General features: G+C 36.4%; 1 protein-coding gene and 2 non-coding genes across 3 annotated transcripts; 2 read left to right on the top strand and 1 right to left on the bottom strand.

Moving 5' to 3' along the window:
• Positions 1-13,116: 13,116 nt before the first annotated feature.
• LOC133811091 (upstream activation factor subunit spp27-like) lies at positions 13,117-16,290 on the top strand. The gene is made up of 6 exons (XM_062246129.1): positions 13,117-13,611; positions 14,454-14,568; positions 14,660-14,837; positions 15,020-15,073; positions 15,528-15,703; positions 15,927-16,290. The coding sequence occupies exons 1-6, from the start codon at positions 13,268-13,270 to the stop codon at positions 16,047-16,049; spliced, it is 990 nt and encodes a 329-aa protein (XP_062102113.1). The 5' UTR covers positions 13,117-13,267; the 3' UTR covers positions 16,050-16,290.
• Positions 16,291-18,338: 2,048 nt separating this feature from the next.
• On the top strand, positions 18,339-18,411 carry TRNAK-UUU (transfer RNA lysine (anticodon UUU)). The gene has a single exon. It is a non-coding gene; the product is annotated as a tRNA-Lys (tRNA).
• Positions 18,412-18,656: 245 nt separating this feature from the next.
• On the bottom strand, positions 18,657-18,728 carry TRNAE-UUC (transfer RNA glutamic acid (anticodon UUC)). Its single transcript has one exon. It is a non-coding gene; the product is annotated as a tRNA-Glu (tRNA).
• Between the last annotated feature and the right edge of the window lie 6,583 nt (positions 18,729-25,311).

Here is a 25,311-nt window from a genome sequence, read left to right as displayed (position 1 = left end):
TACCTGCCTCGCAGCCTGATCAACCTGCGAATGGGCCACCCCACAGGGGTCCCAATCCTAGCCCACCTATCCAACCCTCGAGCCCCCAAAGGCCCGAGCAGCCACCGGCGCCTCAAGACGATGTCCTGCTAGGAGACCCTGAGGCACAACCTCTGTCCCAGGCTGGTCGCGGCAATCCCCCGCAACAGAGGCAGAATAGGACTGGGCAGCAGCCTCGCAGTCCTAGACGCCACAGGGGCGACGAGCCAAACCCTCCGAGCAGAGGACAGTATCCTCCTGGAAACAGGAGGAACTCAGAGTTAGGCTCTGCGGTTTGAGGCCCCCCACGACATGGTAATGCACGGGGACCTAACGACCAACGCAGACCACCCTCTAACGCTCGGGAGGTTCCAGCCTGGGAAGACAAACGAGGGAACAGTTGATCCCACCATAGCCAATCAAGATTCAGAGACGGCCATGGTTATAATGAGGCTGACTCAGGCAGAGGAAAGGCCGGTCAGAGGAATGAAGAAAGAGGTGGAGGCAGAAGCCAGCCACCTCAAGACGACCAACCCGACAGACGGGACGCTGGGGGGCAGCTCAGACAAAATAACGTCTTCAACCGGCTCGGAGTTAGCGAGCAGCGGAGAAGAGACGAGGACTTAAGAGATATACTCAATGATCGCCGCGAGCGGCACGGGGAGTACGTCCCCCCAGCACCAGAGGCCACGGTGATTCCTAGTATTATGCAGGCCCAAATAGATGCCCTCAACCAGGCAGTGCAGCAACTGGTCGGGGGAAGAACATCTTACATCGACCACGACAGGAGGAAAAGCACTCCTTTTGTCCAGAGGATAGCTATGGAAGAAACTCCTAGCAAGTTTAAAATGCCTACGCTTCCAAACTTTGATGGGTATGGTGACCCGGTATCTCACGTCAACAAGTTTGAGATACAAATGGACATTCAGAAAGTGTCTGAAGACGCTCGGTGCAAGATCTTCCCTGCAACACTTTCTGATGCCGCACAGGAGTGGTTTTTCAAATTCCCTCCTGAAAGTATAGTTTCCTGGGAAATGTTTGTAAAGGAATTTTACGGACAGTTCTACGCGGGCCGTGTGCACCCGACTGAAGCAAACCAATCGGTTGAAATACGCCAGCAAGATGGAGAACCACTGAAGGACTACGTCCAGCGCTTTATGCAAGCAGCTGCTGGAGCAAAAATAGTGGGAGACGAAGGAAAGATGATGGCCATAACCGCAGGGGTTAAGCGCCGCACTCCTCTTTGGAACAGCCTCCGAAAACATGGGGTTAGAACTACCCAGGAATTCTTAGATCAGGCTGATCACTACATCAAGCTCGAAGATGCCATCGCCGACGAAGGAAAACCCCCAGGCAAAGATAAGGGGACCGCCGAGCCCGCCAAAGCCACCAATGGGTCCAAGCCCAACGGCAACGGCAATGGCAAGAATGGGGGGAAACGGCCACACAATGAGCCTTCCACCTCTGACAATAAACGAGCCAAGGGTAACCGTTATGAACCTCAGTTCACTAACTATACTGCCCTAGTTGAGTCTCGGGGAGAATTTTATCAGGCTACGAGTTCCAGCGTGCCTTATAAGAAGCCTGCCCCCATTCGAAAGGATATTTCGAAAAGAGACACTGCCAAGTTCTATCGTTATCATAACGACTACAGACATGATACCAACGAATGCAACTAGCTGAAGGATGAGATCGAGTTTCTTATTAGACAAGGACACTTGAGAAGATATATACGAGCCTCAGGAAATTCCCAATGAGAAGCTCCAGGTGGAAACGAGCAAGTGCCCACGCGCCAACGCTCGCCACCTTTGCAGCCTGACCCCGTAACTGGCACGTTGTTAACCATCTGTGGAGGCCCGCACCTCGCGGGAAACAGCGGAAAGGCTAGAGAATGATATGCTCGGACTCTACGCCATGACCAGGACATCGAGATGATGACTGTGGATGACCGTGCGCCGAAAAAGGCTCGATCAGAAGAAGGTGAAATAGCCTTCTCTGGTGGCGATGACCAACATGTCCGATTCCAACATTCTGATCCGCTGGTCGTGGATATCCAAATGGCCAACATGATGGTAAAGAGAGTGTTGGTTGATACAGGAAATTCAGTGAACATCCTGTATAAGTCTTCACTGGAACGCATGAAGTTGTCCGTAAAAGACTTGGAGCCTTGCAACCAAATGATATACGGCTTCTCTGGTGAGGGACTCGCCCCCGCAGGACCAATCAAACTACCAGTGACAGCAGGTAAAGCGCATGCTACTAGGACATTACTCACTACTTTTATAGTAGTCGATTGTCCTTCGGCATACAATGCCGTCATTGGGAGGCCTATACTGGTTGATCTACGGGCCGTCACCTCTATGTGGCACTTAGCCATGAAATTCCCGACAGACGCAGGGGTAGGACGTGTGTTGGGAAACCAGAGGGGGCTCAGGGAGTGCTACAACGCCTCAGTCACAAAGGTGAAAAAGGGAACGTCAAAGAGCACTCCCTCAGATAGGTTGCAGATGGCAATTGATACACAAGCCCAATCCGGTGATGAAGTCACCAAATAGGGTGTTGCCCAAAGTGAGGATAGAGATTTAGATCCTCGCTTTGGGGATTTTGAAGAGGACGTTGGACCCGTCGAGGACCTGGAAGAGGTCCAACTTGACGAGAGAGACCCGACCAAAGTCGTAAAGGTCGCGAAAAACCTAGAACCAACCACGAAGCATGCACTAGTGGAATTTTTGCGGAAGAACCAGGAAGTCTTTGCCTGGTCACACAAAGACATGGCTGGGATAGACCCTGCAGTTATCAGCCATGTCCTGAACATAGACAAGAGTTTTCCACCCGTGCAGCAAAAAAGAAGGCTGCTCGATAAGGAACGGTCGAGAGCCTTAAAAGAAGAAGTTGAGAGATTAAAGGAGAATGGGTTCATCAAGGTGGCATTTTATCTATCGTGGGTCTCTAATCGAGTACTGGTTCCCAAGCTTAACGACAAATGGCGAACCTATGTGGATTTTACAGATCTCAATAAAGCCTGCCCAAAGGATTGCTTCCCACTCCCAAGGATCGACCAGTTGGTCGATGCTACTACAGGACACGAGATCCTCTCCTTCATGGATGCATATTCTGGCTACAATCAGATTATCATGCATCCCCCTGATGAGGATCACACCAGCTTTCGGACCGATACAGGCTTATATTGTTATAAAGTAATGCCCTTCAGACTGAAAAACGCAGGTGCGACTTACCAGTGGTAAGTTAACCACATGTTTATTGAATTGATCAGAGTAAACATGGAGGTGTATGTGGATGACATGCTGGTAAAGTCAAAAAAGGCGGAAGGACATGTGAAGGATTTGCAAGAGTGTTTTGATGTATTAAACAAATACCAAATGAAACTAAATCCACTCAAATGCTCCTTCGGAGTTTGATCAGGGAAGTTTTTGGGGTTCATTGTTAATTCAAGAGGAATCGAGGCCAACCCCGACAAGATTAAAGCCCTGATTGACATGAAATCGCCAGAAAAGATCAAAGATGTACAAAGTCTAACTGGGAGGATTGCAGCTCTAAGTAGATTTATTTCAAAGTCAACAGACAAGTGCATCCCTTTCTTCAATCTACTTAGGGGCAATAAGAAATTTGAATGGACGGGAGACTGCGAGCAAGCTTTTCAGACCTTGAAAGCCCATATGGCACAGCCTCCTATTTTATCGAAGCTTATCGAAGGAGAAACTTTGTTCATCTACTTGGCGATCACTGAAGTCGCTACTAGTGCGGTACTAGTACGAGAGGAGGAAGGCGTACAAAAAGTGGTTTACTATGTAAGCAAAAGGCTGATCAGAGCAGAACTGAGGTATCCTCCCATCGAGAGGTTAGCATACTGTTTAATCTTGGCCTCAAGGAAGCTACGTCCTTACTTCCAAGCCCATCCCATTACAGTCTTAACTGACCAGCCCCTTCGGCAAGTCCTCCAAAAACCAGAGGCGGTTGGGCGTTTGTTAAAATGGGCAGTCGAATTGGGGCAATTCGATATTACTTATTCACCGCAAGCAACAGTAAAAGGACAAGTCTTGGCAGATCTTATTGCAGAGTTCACCGAACTCCCGGACAACGAGCAGTGCGAACAGCCTAGAGCACCTGAGCCTCAAGCTGAAGCTCCTTCGTGGAAGTTATTCACAGATGGGTCGTCAAACGAATCTCACGCAGGAGCAGGAGTGATCTTGATAATGCCAGAAGGGCATCGATTCCACTGCGCCATTAGGTTCGACTTCACCGCGTCAAATAATGAAGCCGAATACGAAGCACTCCTCGCTGGATTAAGAATGACAAAAGACATGAGCATAAAGGCGCTGGATATTTACAGTGATTCACAGCTAGTAGTGAATCAAGTTCTAGGGGAATATTAAGCGCGAGGCCTAAAAATGGTGGCCTACTTAAACAAAACTAGAGACCTGTTAGACCAGTTCACGAAGTATACCCTCCAGCAAATACCGCGGGATCAGAATTTGAACGCAAATGCCTTAGCCAAACTCGCGAGCGCGAAAGATGCTGATATTTTGAACATTGTGCCAGTAGAAAGATTGAGTGAGCCAAGCATACGAGCAATTGAAGCCAGTATGGAAATCCGAATGGAAGACACATGGATGGCACCTTACTTGGAGTATCTGACAAACGGTGTACTGCCGGCAGATAGAAACAAGGCCAGAACTCTTCAAAGGCAGGCTGCTAGGTATATACTAGTCGATAACATTCTGTACTGAAGGGGATATTCCATGCCACTGCTCAGATGCATTACACCAGAAAAAGCTAAGGAGCTAATGAAGGAAGTACATGAAGGCTTCTGCAAAGATCACGCTGAGGGGCAAAGTTTGGCAAAAAAGATTCTAAGGCAAGGCTATTTCTGGCCGACTATGAACGAAGATTCAATGGAGTTTGTACGAAAGTGCGATAAATGCCAAAGATTTTCCAAAATCCCACGCGCAGCTCCAAACGAGTTAAAACAGATGCAGAGTCCTTGGCCTTTTGCAGTATGGGGTATAGACTTGATTGGATCCCTGCCAACGAGAAAAGGCGGAGTGAAGTACGCAGTTGTGGCAGTCGACTACTTCACCAAATGGGCCGAAACTAAACCACTCGCTACCATAACGACCAAGAAAGTTCTTGACTTTATCATTAAGAACATTGTTTGCCGATATGGTTTGCCTCGAAAGATTGTCTCAGACAACGGAACCCAATTTGACAGTGACTTATTCACCGAATCCTGTGAAAGGCACGGGATTATCAAAAGCTTTTCTTCAGTCACGCATCCACAAGCAAACGGACAGGTCGAAGCAGTGAATAAATGCTTAAGGACACCCTGAAGAAAAGGCTTGAAGACGCTAAAGGAGCATGGCCTGCCTGAAGTCCTCTGGTCATATAGAACTCCTCACCGAACAACGACAGGTCATACCCTGTTTTCCTTAGCTTACGGATATGAAGCCATGTTACCTGTCGAATTAGATCCCCCCTCACATCAACGCATTACACACGACCAAGGCCAGAACAGCCAACTAATGATGGAATCCCTAGACTCAATTGATGAAATACGAGAAAAAGCCCAACTCCAAGTTGCTGCGTACCAGCAAAAGGTCGCCCGGTACTTTAACTCAAAGGTAAAAGAAAGGAAATTCAACGTCGGTGACCTGGTGCTACGATGAGTTTTTTTAAATACCCGCGACCCCACTGCTGGAGTACTCGGACCTAACTGGGAAGGACCTTACCAGATTGAAGAAGTCCTTCATCCGGGCACCTACAAACTTGCACGCTTAACTGGAGATCTCGTTCCATGCTATTGGAACGGTGAACACCTGCGCAAGTATTACCAATAAACAGTCCTTTTTAAAGGACTGGCTTGTATTAATTTTTACTTTTTACAAGTTTTGAAAAAGGGTTAGCCACGTTGTATGGCTAATCGCTTATAAGTGTAAGATCTTTTCTAAGATCACTCGTAAAGACATGATTAGTCCATTTTTGATATGATATTATAAGGGACTGTGAGCAGCCAGTCATTCTTGCCGACCTTTGTGAATTTATTTTTACAAGTATTTGTTCATTACATGTGTTGCTTTGCTGTATTATGTTATGTTTACTATCGAGCAGTAATGTTCGCACAAGTCGTGGTCAAGGCAAGTGACCAAGGACCTAAAGCTCCTTGATCACTTGGGGGGAATATAAGGTACATCGATAGCAAAGCATACCAAAAGGTATGTAAACACATGAACAAAATGAGTGAAAGCATGCTACGGTACTTAGAGTATTTTTCAAAATCTATATTTTGTTAAATCAAACCAAAGTACTATGCTAAGTTCGGTCATACTGACATATGTTATAGTAAATGAAAATATTATAATGTCAAGAGGCAGTCTTTTACACCGTGAGCATCACTGCTTGGATGTAATTGTTCGAAGTAAACGGAAAGTTTGCTGCCCGTGCAGTAAATTTAAATTTAAAAGTAAAAATTGTCTTTACAGTATGACCCGTGGGTCATGTAATCGAAGAAAAATCAAAAAGAAAAAAATAAGTTTAAGGAGCAGGAGGATCTTGCTCAACATTTTGGTTGGTTGCATCATCAGCAACTCCTCCTTCCTCTTCGACTGTGGCCGGCTAGATGCTTGGAGAAGCGGGGATCCTTGCTCTTTCTTCTTCTTGAGCCAATCGAGCAGTGCAGCGGGCCAACTCAGCGTTTCTGGCGTCTTCTGGAAGGTAGTTAAAATTGGCACCTCGGTTGTGTTTCCAAAAGTCGTAGAAACACCGAAGCGTCGCACTGTTGTACCTCTCCAGATTATTAGCATTGGTAAGCTTTAGCTGCTCTACTTGGCTCTCAAGAATGGCTATGGCCTTGTCCTTATCTAGGAGCTCCTCCTTGAGCCTCTTGACTTCATGATATTGGACTCGGCTGGAATCCTGGTATTCATCCCTCTGCTTCTTCATAGCTGCCTTAGAAGACTCAGCCTCTGCCAGCTTTGCCACCGCAACATCCTTCTGCTGGGTGACCACCTCCAACTCCCCAGCATGCCTGGCTTCTGCAGCCTGAAGCTCCTAAGTGGCTTTCAACTGGAACTCCTCGATGGCCTTGGCCCAAGCCTGATCGATGGTGGCAAGGGCATGGGTGCGAGCGGCAGTTACTGTCAGCATGGCCTGTAGTCAGGGAAATAAAAGTTAGACTACACTACAAAAAGGAGAAGTAAAATTCAAGAGAAAAGATACTTATGCTGGCCACTTCGTTAAGAGCCCTGTTGAGGATCTGGTCAACCCCCATGCCCTCAGCTTCAGCCATTGCCTCCCTGCAATGGTCATGCTTCAAGATATGAGCAAGGCGATCCTTAGCTGATCGCAGGGAGCGGTTCGAGAGCTTTTCCTGGGAAGTTCTGCTTGCGGAGTGTGCCCCCTTCGGGCCGTAGGAGGAGGGTTGGCAGCAGGAGCAGCTTCCTTCTCAGCAAGAGCAGAAGGCTGAGCAGAAGCTTGCCCAGTTGGCGCATCCTTGGAAGGATCTTCTGTTCGACCCTTCTTGGTTGGAGGTCCTTGGCTTGATTCGCCATTATGCCTCCTGGATGTCTTTCATCGAACCAGGGGGACTTCTACCTCCTCTTCAGCCTGGTACAAATCGAAAACGTTGGGAGTGGCCATCTCTGCGTACAAAGAAAAATATGCAGATGATAAGATACAGGCGGATGAAAACTCTTGGTAAAACAGAAAATAGGTCACAAAGTTTAATACCCGAGCTACAACTACTGGTCGCTATACTACTGACTCTATTAGTCATACACTCACTATCTGGCATGAAGAAGTCTGGCCCTAGATTTGGAGTATACGCAAAATTTCCATCCCCGTCAAACAAGTGACAGGGAATTGGCAAGCTATTTAAAAGCAAAATAACAGTACCGTTTTCATCTGAGGATTCATCCAGGTCTATGACAGACTCTGTTGCCTTTTGTTTCCCCTTGCCTTGGGACGCAGAAGGCCTCTCTGCTGAAGGGACGCCAGTGGGTTCCCTAATCGTAACCCCCGTTGGCCTCCTTCGGGGAGGAGACGCCGAGGGTTGCTGCTCGGGATCCCCCTCAGCCGTGGCATCTGCTACCACAGGTCCTTTTGTTTCATGGCGAGGAGCCAGGAGGCCAGATAGCCTCAGATTTTCATCAGTGACCAAGGACTTGACGCTTTTTTCTGCATCTGCCATCCTGGCTAGTGTGTTGGACCTCAACACCATGTCTGGTGTTGGGTTCAGACGTAACCATGGTCTTGAAAGGCATTGTATACCTTAGAAAGGTTCAGGAGAATTTGTTAAGGAAAAGTAGCGACCAGTGAAAAAAGCATTTACCTCCACGAGCGAAGGCCAGGTTGTTCATAGTCATGTCCGGCGTGAGGAAGTACTCCCTATTGTACTGCCCCACGTTGGAAATATGGGTAGTGTCACTCAGGAAAGTTCGGCTAGTTTCCTGGTGACAGAGATGGAAGAAGCCCGTCCCATATTGTTGAGGGTTGAACTTAAGGTCGAAGAGGAAGTTGACCTCTTGAGGGGTAGATACTGGCCATTTTTTAAGTTTATACAACATATAGAGTGCGGCCAACATTCTGTATCCATTTGGAGTAATTTGAAAGGGGGTGACACCAAAATAGTTGGCCACCCCCTGATAGAAAGGATGTAGAGGGAGGATAGCCCTCGCCTCTATGTGATACCTGGACCAAGCGCTATAGGCACCCCCGGGAAGGTTAGCTCTTTGGTCAGCAGGCGGGATCGTGAGAATGACTCCTGTAAGAGGATACTTCCTGTGATAATTGGCAAGCATCCGAGGAGTCACTTGGCTGGTGGGGGAGAGGTACCACTCGACATCAGGAAGGTTTTGATGCCGAGGGTGGGCCCTGACTTGGATACGAGGGTCTGGGGCGGCATTTTCTCGACCACTGGTCGAGGGAACCCTAGCCTGTGAATCAGGCTGGGTAGGAGAGTTTGGACTGTTTTCGGAATCAGGTCTTTTCTTGCCTAAGGACTTAGAGCGGGCCATTTGAGGTGGTGATGGACGAGGTCTAGGAGAAGATCGTGAAAATGGAATCTCGTGAACTCGGTTGATCGGTTGTTCTTTGCCTTCGAGCAGCTGGGCAAGAAGATCTTCGTCGATGGGTCGTTCACCTCCCCACAAATCTGGCATTAAAGTCTGCAAACAGAAGAATGGGGAGGTGAGGATGAAGAATTTTGAAAGTTTTTTAGAATAACGTTGGTCGAGTATAAAAGTTAAGCTTTTATACAGCAGCATTCTAACAAAAAACTAAAAAATTTCACGCGAACAATTTGAGAAACAGATCAAAAGTGAAAGCAAAAAGCTTTTTGAAAAAGCTTTTTCAACTCCTCTTAGGGCGGGAAAAACCAAGTTTTTCAGCTAGCATAAAAATCGAATTTTCACATAGGTTTTACGTCCTAAGGCCATGATCTTAACTACCAAACTAACTCGTAACTCCTTAGTAACAGAGAAATATCACACAACATTCAGTTTCACCTATTAAACCCCCTACTGACATGCATCTCAACCCAAAAACGAATGAACCCAACAATCGATCTAGAGAAGCATGCACAACAAAAATATAAAGCGTAAGAATCCAGAAACTTACCAGGACAAAGATCGTGGAAATTTGAGAAACTTTTCGGGCGTAAAAGGGCTCACGGACTGAATCTTGGAACGCCAAAGGATGGTATTCAGAGGGAAACAGGAGCTCTGGTGTTAGGGTTTCTTTAAAGAGTGATGGCTTGCATAAAAAGGAAAGGGATACTTTGAAGAGGCTATATATATATTTTTTTCCAAAAGCATTAAAAGGAAGTAATCATCAGCTTCCCCTTTTTCGAAGTATGGGGAAGAGTGATAGCCGTCGAAACGTTACTTGGGAAGCGAAAAGCCGTTATTAGACAAGGGTAGGTTACTTTTTCCAAGAACACACGAAGGGTTCTGACAGGTATGGTGGGGTAACCGAAGGGTCGTTTCCTCAAAAGTTTATTTATTGCTCGTAATAAATAAACTTGGGGGGCAAATGTTATCCAAAAAAACAGGCACGAATGACGTGGCAAGTGATTCCCGGACACGTGGCTGACACTTGGCGGAATTCTGCTAGGGTATCGACCAGGAGAGATATTACAAGCAAAAGATAGTTGAAGCTTACCTGCGACTAGTATGGTCGCAGGTTCCACGCGCCTTATGATACTTTTATAAAGATCTTAGTCAATCCTGAAATTGTCACCCATGATTTCCTGAGTATCTGATTATTTAGGAAAGAATATCTATAACAAATTAATGTAATCCCCCTTGAGCCTATAAATAGAGAAAGATAGCTCAAGGAAGGGACTTTTGGCTTTCGAATTATTTGAGACTAGAGTGATTCTATTTGAGATATTGTCTTGTTCTTCAGAGGTTGGTGAAACTCATTGAACCACTAGTTCTTTGATCACTCCTTTGAATCATATATCAATAACAATTCAAGTGGACGTAGGTTATTACCAGATTCTGGGGCCGAACCACTATAAACTCTTGTGTTCTTTATCATTTCGTCATCACATTCTTTCCAACGTGTCTTTCCACTTCAAGCAAATTTGACTCCGTGTCAGTTGACCAAAATCAGGGTCAACAATAATAGAATGAATTACAGTTCTATAGTATATATAAATATTTATATCAATAATCTTTACATATATAACATCTAAGCACAACATGGACATATATATATATATATTTATATGACTACATGACATATATATAAATTACAATAATATTTAAAAAGAAATTAATAATAGAATAAAATAATAATAGAAAAAGTCATAGTGTAGAGTAGTGTACATGTATCGACTATTTTTAGTTTCTAATGTAACTCGCAATATCCTTTAGTGAATTTGATGAAGAAAAATAGCTACAATCATATTAATATTATACATAGATTTTAAATTTAAGTTTGTTATTGATTTTTTATATTTTTTAAGAAAGAAGTTTGTTTTTAGTTGATAGTATATTATATTATGTTATATGTTTAAGATAATATTATTCTAATTTGCGAAGTTTAAGTTTAATGAAATTTTATTTAAGTTATAATATATATGATTTTATTATTTTTAAATAATTATCATTATAAAATATCTCAAAAATATATTATTTTAATTTATTTAATTTGATTTAAGTTTAAATCATATGTTTATAATCTACTGTTAAATATAAGAATATTCTACTATATATAAGAATATTTTATTAAAGTTAACGAAAAAAATTAAAAACCGTTAAAATAAAAAAATTCTATCTACACAATTATTTATATAGAAGAGATGTGTATCTAATGTTATTCATTTACATTGACTCATTTTACTATATTCTCACATTTTCACTATTTCCGTCCACAACCACTTAACTATATATAATTACTCCAACTTAAAACCTTCACCCAATGGCCCACACCCAAATTTATTAAGATAATTAAAAGACTTTAATTTCATCAATTTAAATTCAATTAGAACAAAGAAAAAAATTCCCACCAAACAAATTACCAAATCTAGAACAACCAATCATTTCTTTGATTAAATAGCTAGCTATGTATAAGACCTAAAGAAAATCAATTAAACCAGTTTTGTAAATAATTATACTAAGATAAATAAAGAAAAAAGGAATTGAAATATATATATATATATATATATATTGAAAAATAACGTTCATAAATTCTAAAAGGTCGGGTAGCCTTTTATTTTTATTGATTAAATTTCTATTACATGCAATAATTAAAATAAAGCTTATTGACCTCACCGTATTGTTTTGACCTAAACCCGATTTTATTAAATTTCGATTCTCAAATGATAAACTTAAAAGTGTTCAAAATCTATTCTATCAAACCCACATAATTTCATTAAAAAGGTGAATATCCAAATTATAATTACATCCAATTGATTTCAAAAATTGAATTCTAATTAGATTAAAATCTATACAATTCAATTAGTATATTAACATTAAATTTAATATATAATAACTGAAAAATATATGCTTTTTTTTTATAATTCTGATTATTAAATTTAATATAAAGAATCTTAATTAACACTCTTGATTAAAACATATATAGTAATCAATGCTATAATAATTCTTTATTTATTTTGGTTTTATTAATTTCTTTTAGCTTCTTCAAAATTAATATGAAATGTCGAAAAATCAATTAGATTGGATATAAGATATTAGAATTGTATTCAATTAGATTTTATAATAATTTCAACATTTAATATATATTGGATAAAATTAAAAATATATTTATATTTTGAATAATCAGAAAGAGAATAAATTTGTGGAAGATTATACCAGCTTTATCAAAAAATATTATAAAAATACCACAAAAAGGAAAAGTAAAGGTAAATCCAACAGATCAGTTTGCTTCCAATGGAAACAAAGAGATCAATATTGATACCATTTTAATCTTTTGAGATATATCTCAATTCAATTTATTTTTAATCCCACTTTCGGTGCTTAATTTTATGCATTAGATTTATCTAATAGATTGTGTTGATATTTAAAATTAAAATCATAAATTTTGTTTAATATTTACATTACAAATATCTGAGTTTGAAAGTATAGTTCTAATTATACATATTTGAAATTTTAAGTATATTTTATATATATTTTTTAATTTATTTAGGTCTCAGGTTTTTGTTTGGAGTTTAGATCTTACCAAAATAAAATTGGTCTAAAATATAAAAGAAAATATATTTTTTAAAATTCTATAACAGATTTAAAAAATATATATTTATAAATTAAAATTTCATTCTCAAATTATTTTTTTCCTCTTCAAATTCAAAACCTTGAAAGAAGTACAGAAAATATAATTAGAAATATTTTGAAATTATCATTCAATGATATTCCATCGCTAACTAATTCCAAACATCACGCCATATTAAATTTAAAAATTAGTTTGTTTATAATCAAAATTTAAATTCAATAATTAGAATAGAAAAAGGACAATAGTGATTCCCCACGGTACCCCCCATCGTATCCACATGGGACTGCAATTTTATTATAAATAAAATGAAATTGGCGATGGGACCTTTCACTTTCAGACTAACTAAAAACGAGAAACGGGTGAAGAAAGAGAAATATTTTTTCCTTTTATTTCCATATTTGTTCTGTTTTCCAACTTCCCTCTCTCTCTCTCTCTCTCTCTCTAGCGCCTTTCTCTCTCCTCTTTCTCTTTCTGTATTTCTCATCAACGCCGCGGCCGGAAAATGGTTTCGGAATCGGAGCTGATCGAGCGGCTCCAAGAGTTTCTCCGAAACTCCGACCTCAACACGACGACGACTGCTATCGTGCGCCGGAAGCTACAGGAGGATTTCGGAGTTGACTTATCTGATAAGAAGGCTTTCATTAGAGAACAGGTCGACTCGTTCCTTCAAAGTGAGCTCGAGAAGGCGCAACGACAAGAGGAAGTGGAAGTCGGACACCTGGACGATGATCGTTCGGCTGAGATCAAGTCGGAAGAAGGCGACGGTTCTGATTCGATGACGGAGGAGCCGGAGGACGATGAGGATGAACCGGTTGAACAATCCAGAAGTACGAAGGTTAAAAGAGGGTGAGTAACTGTAATTTATTATTACTTAGTTAATCAAATTATGAACTTTCGCATTTAAATTTGGGGATTCGACATTCTGTAGTTTGTAGTTAAATAACAAAATATTTGCTTTTTTTTTTCCTTTCCCCTGTTTTATTTGTGTAAATTTTGTTAATTATAGCGTATCTGCATTGTTGTTTAATCAAATTGTGGAAATCCTTTTGAATTAGTACAAAATATCAGTTTAATTTGCTTATATGACTAAGTAATATATAGTTGTGAGGATGGAGATGAAGATTTCAATAACATGCACTGAGAAGAAATCTGTTTCAATCTGAACAGGTCCTCATAATCCAGTGTCTATCACTGCTGTGGAACGCCATCACCACCGGATTATTCACATCTTAAAAGAACACATTTTTTTAATATATATATGTGTGTGTGTGTGTGTGTGTTTTTCAAGTAAATGATTTTAGCTTAGGCCACAATAATGTTGAGTTGGCATATTTACCTAAATTCTTGAAGAAATGAACTTTTTTTCCCTCTATTAACATGTAAATTCTGTCACTAGTGCATTCCTTAGAACTTTGTTTTCAAATAATACGAAACGGATCCTATATTTCTTTCTGGTTTTGTTTAGTTGGTTAATCTTCAGTTTTTAGTATATATGTTAGTAATAGATTTATGTGAGCTTCTATTAAAATTACACACTTTCAAACGATGTTTTTTTTCTTTTGGGGAGTAAGAAAAGAAAACTACTTTCAAATGATCTTTAAACTTAGTTCTAAAGTTCTATGTAAAGGTGTAAAGGATTTTGGATCATATTCAACTTTAACTGTATTGCTTTGTCTTACAACTCATAGGTCAAAGAAGCTTCCTAATGATAAAAAGAAAAGAGGGGGTGGTTTTAGCAAAATATGTGGCCTCTCTCCACAACTTCAGAAATTTATGGGTGTGTCCGAAATGGCCAGGACTGAGGTACATCTATGAAGTTATGAAGATGTTACATTCAATGTGTGATTTCTTATTAAGGTATCACTCTTTTACATGTTCATTATTTTGTCTGTAGGTTGTCAAGCAAATGTGGACGTATATTAGAGACAAAAATTTGCAAGATCCAAATGATAGGAGAAATATAATTTGTGATGAACCCCTGCGTGATCTTTTTGGAGTCGACTCCATCAACATGTTCCAAATGAACAAGGCTTTGTCAAAGCATATATGGTCTTTGGATTCAGATAATAATGGTATGCCACAACACTTTGTTTGCTTTTCTGATATTGAAGCATAAACTGCTCTGTTTCAGTACACTGTATAGCACTGACAGCAACTTCTAATTAGCGTTCTTTCAGACCTTTTAACATACATATAATGTTATGACACATTGTATTAAATCCTTAACCATTTTTTGGTGTTTTTTCTTGTATAGTGAAGCCAAACCAATCAGAAGAGACGGAAAAGAAACGAAAGCAAGAGAGAGAAGGTTGGACTATAAGAAGTTTCTTTCAAGTGATGTTTAGAGAGATTTAATATAAAAGTGTAAATTAAACTCTTAGAATAAACCTGAGATGTTTTAATTCATCATCTTTACCCTGATCCTTTTGGGATGAATTTTTTATCTCACCCTATTGCTAGGATTTCTTTTTGTTTGGCTAAACTGGTTATATCATTGGCAATCCTTCTAATCACCACATCTTGTTGAACCCCGAAATTTGACTTCATTCTTTAGCAAGAAAATAATCACAAATTCACTTGTTTGTACTTACTGCATGACATAAATTGCGACTAATTTACTTGTTTCTTTGCCTATAGAAGAAGGTTTGATCAATTAGCATATGATAGCCTTTAGTTTCTCTATATTTTTATTTTGCATAAGCTACTCTGTTAAATTTTTGTCTACGTTATTATGTTAACCCAGTCTTTAACTTCATTTTCAGAGTCGGATGAGCCAAAACCCAAGGAAAAAAAACAGAAGGGGGGAAACTCAGGTTTTCTTGCTCCACTTCAACTTTCAGATGCTCTAGTAAATTTTCTTGGTACTGGAGAAAGTGCTTTATCTCGATCGGAAGTAATAAAGAGAATGTGGAATTACATAAAACAAAACAATCTTCAGGTATGGAATCAAATTAATCATCCGAGTAAAGCTCATAACTAGTATAACTACTAGTCTACTAGCTCCTTTGATTTTTCCTGTAAGGAAGTTTTTATTAAGACCTAAAATTGTGTGGTGTGTAGAAATTGTCTAATTCATTTTTGGACTCCATATCTTTCCTTTTTGCGTTCTATTTTTACCTGTAAAAAGAATCTGAAACTATATTTTTTGCTTGCTCATCAAGGATCCATCTGACAAGAGGAGAATTATAAGTGATCAGAAGCTGAAAGAACTCTTTGATGTTGACTCCTTCATCGGCTTTACTGTTTCGAAACTCCTAGCTGCTCATTTATCGAAGACTGACTAGCGAATCGCTCCCCCCATCTTGCTAGAACCCAAGAGAAGAGGAGGTTTTGGTTTTGGTTTTGAGTTTAATTTATTTTAGTCTCAATTGTTTATATTTTCTACACAGTCCATAAAAATGGACACATAGGAACTTTGTAAAACGATAGGATTCATCATTTTACTTAAAATTTCCAATGTCTTTCATTACATTCTTATTTTTTAAATCTAATATCAGCAGCCAAACTCCATAAACATTAATATTATTTCCTCAAATGTGTAAATGTTAATAATCAGTTTCTATTTTGGATGTTATGCCAATCTAACCCAAGTTTGATTCTGGCCATATGAGAGTTAAATAAGATTGGACTTTGGAACTTGTTTGTGCTTCTACCAAGTTTTAGTTGGGAAACTCCACCTATTAATCCCACTAATACTAATCACATACCTAATTTTTGTTTCTCACTAAAATAACTCTTTCTTACTAAAATACTCATTTAACAAATTAACTCTTTTCGTTTTCTCTCCTTCACTTTCACCATCAGTCCCTTCTCTCTCAGCTCAGGCCCACCATCACCATCTTCCAAGCTTCTTCCCACCACAGCTCCCGCCACCTGAGACCGAAGCAGCACCGAAGTCACAACCCCCATCGCTCCCACCGCCACAACCCTAGCCGCAACCCCCTTTGCCAGAGCCAAAGGCCTGCAACCCCCTTCGCCTAAGCTTGTAACCTCCATCGCCTAAACCCGCAGCCCCCATCGCTTGTGCCCGCAACTCGTGCCGCCTGAGCCTGTAGCCTCCATCGCCTGAACCGGCAACCCCATCGCTTGAGCCCGCAACCCATGTCGCCTGAGCCATCAAACCCTTTGCCTTCCATTGCAGCCATCGACTAGTTTAGTGTATATATGTTTTTGTTATTGTATTTAGTCAGAGAATGAAATGGTATGGTTTTTGTTTTTGTTGTTGTATTTGATTAGAGAAAAGAAATTCACGATGCTTGAATGTTTATTCACAGAATATCTGGCTTGTGAGGAATGAGGTGAATAATACTTCATTTTATTGAAAGAAATTGCAGGACTTTTTTAATTTCCAACTTTATTCTAACTATTTGAGCCATATTTTTAATTTGGTGTAAACAACGACTAAATTTAGTGTGAATTGTGTGTGAACAATGTGTAAATTTAATGTGAGCTACGTCTGAAGTAAAGTTGGTGTAAACCATGTGTGGTTTCGATGTGAACAATGTGTGAATTTGGTGTGAACAGTGTGTGAACGATGTGTGAACCATGTTCTGAATTTATGGTGAACAATGTGTGAATGAAGTATGAATTATGTGTGAATCATATTCGAATTTATGGTGAATAATGTGTAAATAATGTGTGAAGTATAAATCATGTGTGAACCATGAGTGCACTATGTGTGAAATACATGTAAACCATGAGGGAACTATGTGTGAAACATGTGTGAAATACATGTGAACATATGTAAAAAAATATGTGTGAATTATGTGTGACCCATGAGTGAATCGTGTGTGAATCATGAGTGAATCATGTGGGAAAAATATGTATGAATCATGTGTGAGTGAACTATGAGATGTATGAAACACGTGTGAACTATGTGTGAATCATGAATGAGTTATGTGTGAAAGACGTGTGAATCGTGTTAGAAAGTTGATGTTCACACATTCTGAATTTATCGGATCTTACTTGGAGAACGTACTAATATTTTTAAGGGTATTTCATTCTTTTACTATGTGTGTAAGGTTATTTATGTGAAAAACAATAATAGGGAGTTAGGGTTAGCATTAGTAAAGTGAGTAAGGTTAATTAGTAGAGTTTCCTTTTAGCTAAGTCGTGTCATTTGAGTAAAACCCTTTTGCTGCAAATACAATCTAAGTACTTGCCAAACTAAAGATAAAAAATTCTAACGTAATTGAATTGAAATTATGAAAAATGTCGTGTTCAATACAAATATAGTTTTCTGGTAAAATTTGATTCATCAATGGTTGAACTTTGTTTCTTTCTTTACAATATGAACACAACTAAAAGCAGTGAAATTTGTTTGGCCTTATAAGGATATTATCCACAAATCAACCTATTATTACTTTCACAAGTCCACAAAGAGTGTCCCATATGGACAAATCTCTCCTCTTCTTCTATTCTAAGCACATGATCACGCACACCCTTAGCCTTAATTATGATTAATGAGACTTTAAAGGTGCTTAGCGTGGAAGACGTAATATTCATGAGAAATTAAAAACTAGATGACCTGTAAGTCAGATTAAAATGTAACTTATACGAACAATATACATCAAGCCGTCTTAGCTCAGCTGGTAGAGCGCGTGGCTTTTAACCACGTGGTCGTGGGTTCGATTCCCACAGACGGCGGCGTTCTTTTGCTTTTTTTTTAATTTCTCTCTGCTTCTTTTCTTTTTATAGAAAATGAAAGGCAAAAAGTTGAAAAAATAAATAAAATAAAATAAAAGGAGATAACGTTAATTCTTTTCTATTTGTTTTTTAAGAGATTGATGTGACAATGTACCCTTCTCACCCTATCCACCACGTGTCATTCCATCTTTCGCTAAAAGAAATCCACGTGTCGGATTCTGATTGAGCAAAAAAAAGAACAAAAGTTCCGTTGCCGGGAATCGAACCCGGGTCTCCTGGGTGAAAGCCAGATATCCTAACCGCTGGACGACAACGGAAGTTGTTGAAAACAAAGTAATTAAAATTTATTTAAACTAATTTATTTATTAATTAAATGGTGTTGATAATAACACTTTAGACTAATGTTTTAGGTTGTTTGTATTATCAGTAATAATGGTGTTGTTTGATAATAAAAAAAAAAATTTATTTAATTAAATAAAAATTTGATAATTAAACATAAAATGTGTTTTGTAACTTTAGTTCTATTTATTATTTTTTTAAATTTGAAATAAAATTTATTAAATTTTGAAAATATATTTTTTTCACTTTCAAAATTTTTTAAAATCATTTTCAATTCTTCATTTTTTCTCTTCTTCAAATCAACACATCATGTTGTTGAACAAAAAATAAAAATAAAAGTTATCAAACGCGTTTATTATTTTTTAATTTTAAAAATAAAAAACAAAAATAGTTACCAAACATATTTTTATTTTTTAAAAATTTAAAAACAAAAATAAAATAATATTTCTATTTTTATATTTAAAAAATTAAAATTTTACCAAACACAAGCAATATGTCACATATATAAATGCTTTGTTTTTTACATTTCATTTCTGACTGTACACAGCATTAGGATTGAGTAATTAATTATAATTATAATTATATATATATTTATATGATGTTACATGTCAACTTTCTTAGGAATAAAGATGATGTTACATATAAGCAATATGTACTTTTATTATATGGGTACGATGAATCTCATTAAATTTAACGGATAATGTAGAATATATATAAAAATGTAAATTGACAACAATTTAGAGCTAGTCCTACCCTTGATTAGTGTATGGAACCCCACAAAATATGTGGTGAGTGGGGTGTTATGTGATTTTATTATTGGATGATAGTTGGATTGGGATAGGAAGAAACTAGGGTGATTAAGATCTAAACCAATTCAAGTAGCCCAAATCAAACCAATTACTAAAAATGGAAAATCTTATTATAATTGGATTAGATTGTATTTAAAAAGTTCCTTGTTAATTTGATTGGATTAGTTGGTGAATGTCTCTGCCAAAATCTAACATCTAATCAAACCAATCCAACCTATATATAAATAAAAATATGAGAAATTCACAAAAACATCGAACGTTTTAAATAAAATACTAAAAATACAGAATTTGTTTCTTTTTTAAACAAAGTTTACAAATTTATCACAATACAATTTTTTTATAATTAAAGTTTACAAATTTATACATAAAATTTGCAAGTTTGTAACTATATGTTACAATTTTATAAACAATATTTACATACTAAATAGAAAATTGTAACAAACGATTCCAAAACCGTAATAAATTGTTATCTATATTTTTATAATTTTTGTAAAATTCTGTATTTTTGAAATTTACAATTCTAGGTATAATTTTTCCTAAAAATATATATAAAATATTTATGTATCATATAAAACGTAAAGGTAATTAATTTCATGGTTCTCTCTTAAACTTATCCTACATCCTACCATACAATAACAATAAAAACCTAAAGAGACTACTATCATTTCATTTTAGCCTCTATTTTTTTTTTTTTTTCATTTCAAGTTCCTCCTCTCTTTCTCAAATAAAAACCCTCGTCTCTTCCCCCTTCTCGTTTTCATGTTTTTTCTTCTCACCTCACACGTAGACAACGAGAATCTAGTGGAGACGTTTTTTTTTACTCTCACTAGGAACTCTCTCTTTCTCATTGACAATTGTAATTCTATTTGTTGGTATTTTAAGACTTTTATTTTAGCTTTAATGATTGTGTTAGGTACTTTAATATAATTTGGTATTTTTTTTAGACTTGCATTTCAATTTTAATGGTGGCAATTTTAGCACTGATGGCTCGATATATTACTAATAAATATTACCCTCCTTTTTTTTCCCTTCATTTATTTGAAATGATTGGTATAAATAAACCATAAACCAAGAAATTGCATTATCGGTTCCTGTTTCATAAAAGAAAAGCCATATAGTAATGTAGGAGCCCACCATGACATAAAATAGCAATTGTGACCAACTACAAAGCTTAAATATGAAGAAATTCGGTTATGATATTTCTGAGATTCACATCTTTTAAATCTATAAAGTATGCTTTATTATTGCACTTGGCCTTTCTATAGCTTTTGATTCCATCAATTTTCTCACTTTAGAATTTTGGGTTATTATTATAATAAATAATAAGAGATAATTCATGCCGACCAACCAACTAAAACTAAACCAAACCAACTCAGAATATAAGAGAACGATAATAGGCCTACACCGCATATAAACCAATAGGCGAGATATGGAATTAATAGAGAACAAAACAAAAACAATTATATACATGGTTATGGACACATGTCTCTATTATATTGGAAAAAAAATATTTTGTTTTCGAGGTTGGGGGTTATTGTTTTTGGCACGTGAATAAATTATAATTCAATTTTTTTATAGCAGGTTTTCTACTAATTTTTGGATAATTCTGAATAATTTACGATGTCAAAATCATGATTCAAATAATCAGTTATATAAGTGCCTATTTTTATTTCTCCTCTAAACTTTAAAAACAAACATGCGTGCAACTGACTGTTTGAACTATGATTATTGTATCGTAAATTATTTAAAATTTTCTAAAAATTGGTGGAATACTTGCAATAACTACAATGTACACCACCATTATATAATTTTTTTTTGTTATAATTTCTCTACATACTCAAAACATAGACATCCCTACCAATGAAACTTCCAATATATGTAAATTACATGGTATATCAGTTTTATATGGAACCCTTAGCAAAATGACATATTTTTTTAAGTCATTTTGCACTCTGACTTAGTTTTAACAATTTTTTGCAAAATGATATCCAACACTCCAAACAGCTAGTCGAAATTTTTTAGACAACTGGTCAAAAAATTCAGACAACTAGTTGAAATTTTTAGACAGTTAGTCGAAATTTTAGACATATGTCATTTTGCAAAAAATTATCAAAACTAGGTTAAAGTTCAAAATGACTTCAAAAAGTATGCAAATTTCAACAATTACTTATTTTAAAGAAAAATTTGTGAAAATGACCTATTTTTTAAGTGATTTTACATTCTGTCCTACTTTTGATAATTTTTTGCAAAATGACTTATGCCTAAAATTCGACCAATTGTCTAAATTTTTCGACCGGCTGTTTGAATTTTTTGACTACCTGTCTAAATTTTCGACTAGCTGTCTAAATTATGAGAGCCAATTTTGTAAAGAATTATTAAAACTAGACTAGAGTGCAAAATAATTTTAAAAAATAGAACATTTTGCCAAGGGACCCTATTTTATATTGTTATTTTTGGTATTTTTTATTTATTTAAACTATGATATTATTATTTTCATATGAATAAAAAAAATATTAAATAAATTTCGAAGTTTTAATTTTAATTAAGTTGTATTATTTTTAATGATAATTTAGTAATTTTATTGTTTCCAATATAGTTTTTATATTTTAAAAATCATTTAATATGATATTATATATAGTTTTATGATATTTTATAAATTTTAGATTTTTTTCAACTTCTTCCGCGTTCTTTCTTTTTTTTACGTCGTTATTGTTTTTTTTTATCATCATCTTCTTCCCTTTTTTTTTTTAATGTTATCCATTTTTAACTATTATTTTTAATGGGTCAATAAAAGAGTTAGTTTATATGCAATTCTAGCAAAAAAAAAATTTGAGGTTTATCAATATATTTATAGGTTAAATATTGAATATCAAATTTATTTTATGAAAATCTCAGCTAGTTAACACTTTCTCTTTATAGTGGTAATAATTAGTTATTAGTTTTTCTCAATTTGAGATTGGTAACTGATTACTAATTTGCAACCAAAATACTTTTAAAAAAAATTAGAAATAAATTGCATTCCCTCATAATTATTTATCTATAGGTACTTTAATTAAATTTATTGTTATAAGAAAGTTCATTGTTATTATTTTGTTTTAAGGTAAATTTAAATAATAACATTTATATTCAACCTTTATGGTAGAATATCTATTTCAAATCATCTGGTATAATATTGGGTAAATATTATTTGGAGTCTCCAAACTTTACTAGATGTATCAGTAAGGTTCCAAACCTTTTTCTTGTAGCAATTAATCTCAACATTTATTTTTTGGCTCACATAGGTCCCCAATAATATATTTTATTAAATAAACTCTATTACACCCAAATTTCAAGAATGAACAAATGAGTCTCGAAATGTAGGCTCATAAAGCGTAAGCTCAAAAATGACAAGCATCAGCTAGACACTTGTATAAATGGGGCAAGATTCTTGGTCTGTTGTTGTTGGCGATCGAGCACAAGTTTAAAGGCTCGAGCTTAAGTTTCAAGTTCGAAAGAAAGAATCTTCTCCAAGGCATGCGGGTATCATTTGAGCCTTAGTTGCAAGCTCAAATGCATTGGTCTCCAAAGATTGAGTCCGACGAAACTGCTAAGTGAGGAGGAGGTTGACTGAAATAGCGAGCCCGAAGTCTTGGGTGATCTCGAAAGCGTGTTAACCTTATATTCGAGATCAGCAACGCGTTTTGCACACGACAACGGTTAGGAAGTCTCTATTCCTTAGGGATTTGTTGCTATCAGATATTAAACCCCAATTATCATGAGATATTGTGTAATTAATGTATTTATTTATATTTATTTCAAATTTGATTAATTGATTGTAACTTCCCTGAATCAGTGGAAGATATTCTCATTACCAGGTCTATAAATAGCCTGAGATTTTTCACTTGTAGTCACACACAAAATTGTACTGAGAATACTCTGCCAAATTGCTCTGAAAAAGCTTTGAGAGAGTGTTAAGATCAATAATACTGACTCGTGGACTAGACAGATTTTAACTGCTAAACCACATAAAAGTTCTTGTGTTCTTCTATTCTTTTTAAATATTGTTTAGTGCTCTTCAAAATTAAGTTGACGAAAAATGGCGTCAACAAACTCTAATTTATAAGGATAAAATAAGATTTAAAAAAAATGGTACCTATTTTCTCTTTAAGCCCATTTTAATTAATTAATTGTTAACAAATATATTATTTTGGTTAATTGACCTAGATATTTTCTTAAAATATTAAGAAATAAAAAAAAATCTATTATACCTCGAAATTATTTTATATATCACTTATATATTAATTAGTTTATTATTTTTAATAAAAATGTTTATATACTTTAAATTTTAAAAGTATGAAACTTATTAAGGGTGTTTTTATCCATATCCTAGTTTTTTCTCACTACATTTTTCTATTTAAACTCCTCGTGAAAAGCAATAATTTTTTTTATATGTGTGGAAATATTTTTCAATAATTCACGAGGAGTTTAAGTAGAAATATGTATAGTGTAAAGAAGAGGGTACATATAGAATCACCCTTAATAAGTTTTATGCTTCTAAAAAGTATTTAATTTTTTTTATTAAAAATGATAAAACAATTAATATATAAGTTATAATAAATATTTTAGAGGTATAATAGAAAATAAATTTTTATTATTTTTTAATATTTGATGATAATATTTAGATCAATTTATCAAAATAATATATTTGGTAATAACTAATTAATTAAAAGGGGCTTGAAGAGAAGCAAACAAAATGGGTGTTATGTTTTTTTTATTAAAATCCTATTTTACCCTTTAAATTAGGGTTTATTTAATAAAATATAACATTGGGGACTTATGTAAGACAAAAAATAAAGGTTGTGGATCTCATTGCTACAATAAAAAAATATTGGGGACCTAAGTGATATAACTAGTGATGTTTAGGGACCTCAATTGTTGTTTACCCTAATTGTTGACCAGCGTTTTGGTCAACGACACTAAATAAATATGAACGACGGTAAATAATTTTAAAGAGCTAAAATTAAGTAAAACGACATAGGAAATTTATAGTGGTTCAACCTCAAGAGTTGGTAATGACCTACATCCACTCGCACTTTTATTAATCAAGAAAGTCTCATACTCAAGATCAAGAAGAACAAAGTTCAACTGAGTTTCCTAAGCGTGAGAGAAAATACAATCGATAGGAATTTCTTACGTAAAGTGCGTGTTTAGCTTATGAAAATAATGACAGTGAGACAAAAAAAAATAAAGAATGGGGATCTCATTGCTACAATAAAGAAAGATTGTGGACCTAAGTGATACAACTAGTGAAGTTTGGGGACCCCAAGTGCTATTTACCCTAATTGTTGACCAGCGTTTTGGTCAACGACACTAAGTAAATATGATCGACATTAAATAATTTTAAAGAGCTAAAATTAAGTAAAACGACATAGGAAATTTATAGTGGTTCAGCCACAAGAGTTGATAATGATCTACGTCCACTTACACTTTTATTAATCAAGAAAGTCTCAAACTCAAGATCAAGAAGAATAAGGTTCTACTGAGTTTCCTAAGCCTAAGATAAATACAATCGATAGGAATTTTGTACGTAAAGTACGTATTCAGCTTATGACAATAATGACTATGAGATATCCCTATTTATAGAGTTTCTTAGTGGGCTATGGACCCTACAAAATGTTCTAGGCCCTACACGTGTAGTGTGAGATTGTTACAACTAATTACATATTCAAATAATATCCCTAAGTTTTATTAATTAATTAAGTATTTAAAAATA

The sequence above is a fragment of the Humulus lupulus genome, chromosome 1 (genome assembly GCF_963169125.1).
Source record: "Humulus lupulus chromosome 1, drHumLupu1.1, whole genome shotgun sequence".
Classification (NCBI taxonomy): Eukaryota; Viridiplantae; Streptophyta; class Magnoliopsida; order Rosales; family Cannabaceae; genus Humulus; species Humulus lupulus.
This window is presented reverse-complemented; position numbering and strand designations above follow the sequence as displayed.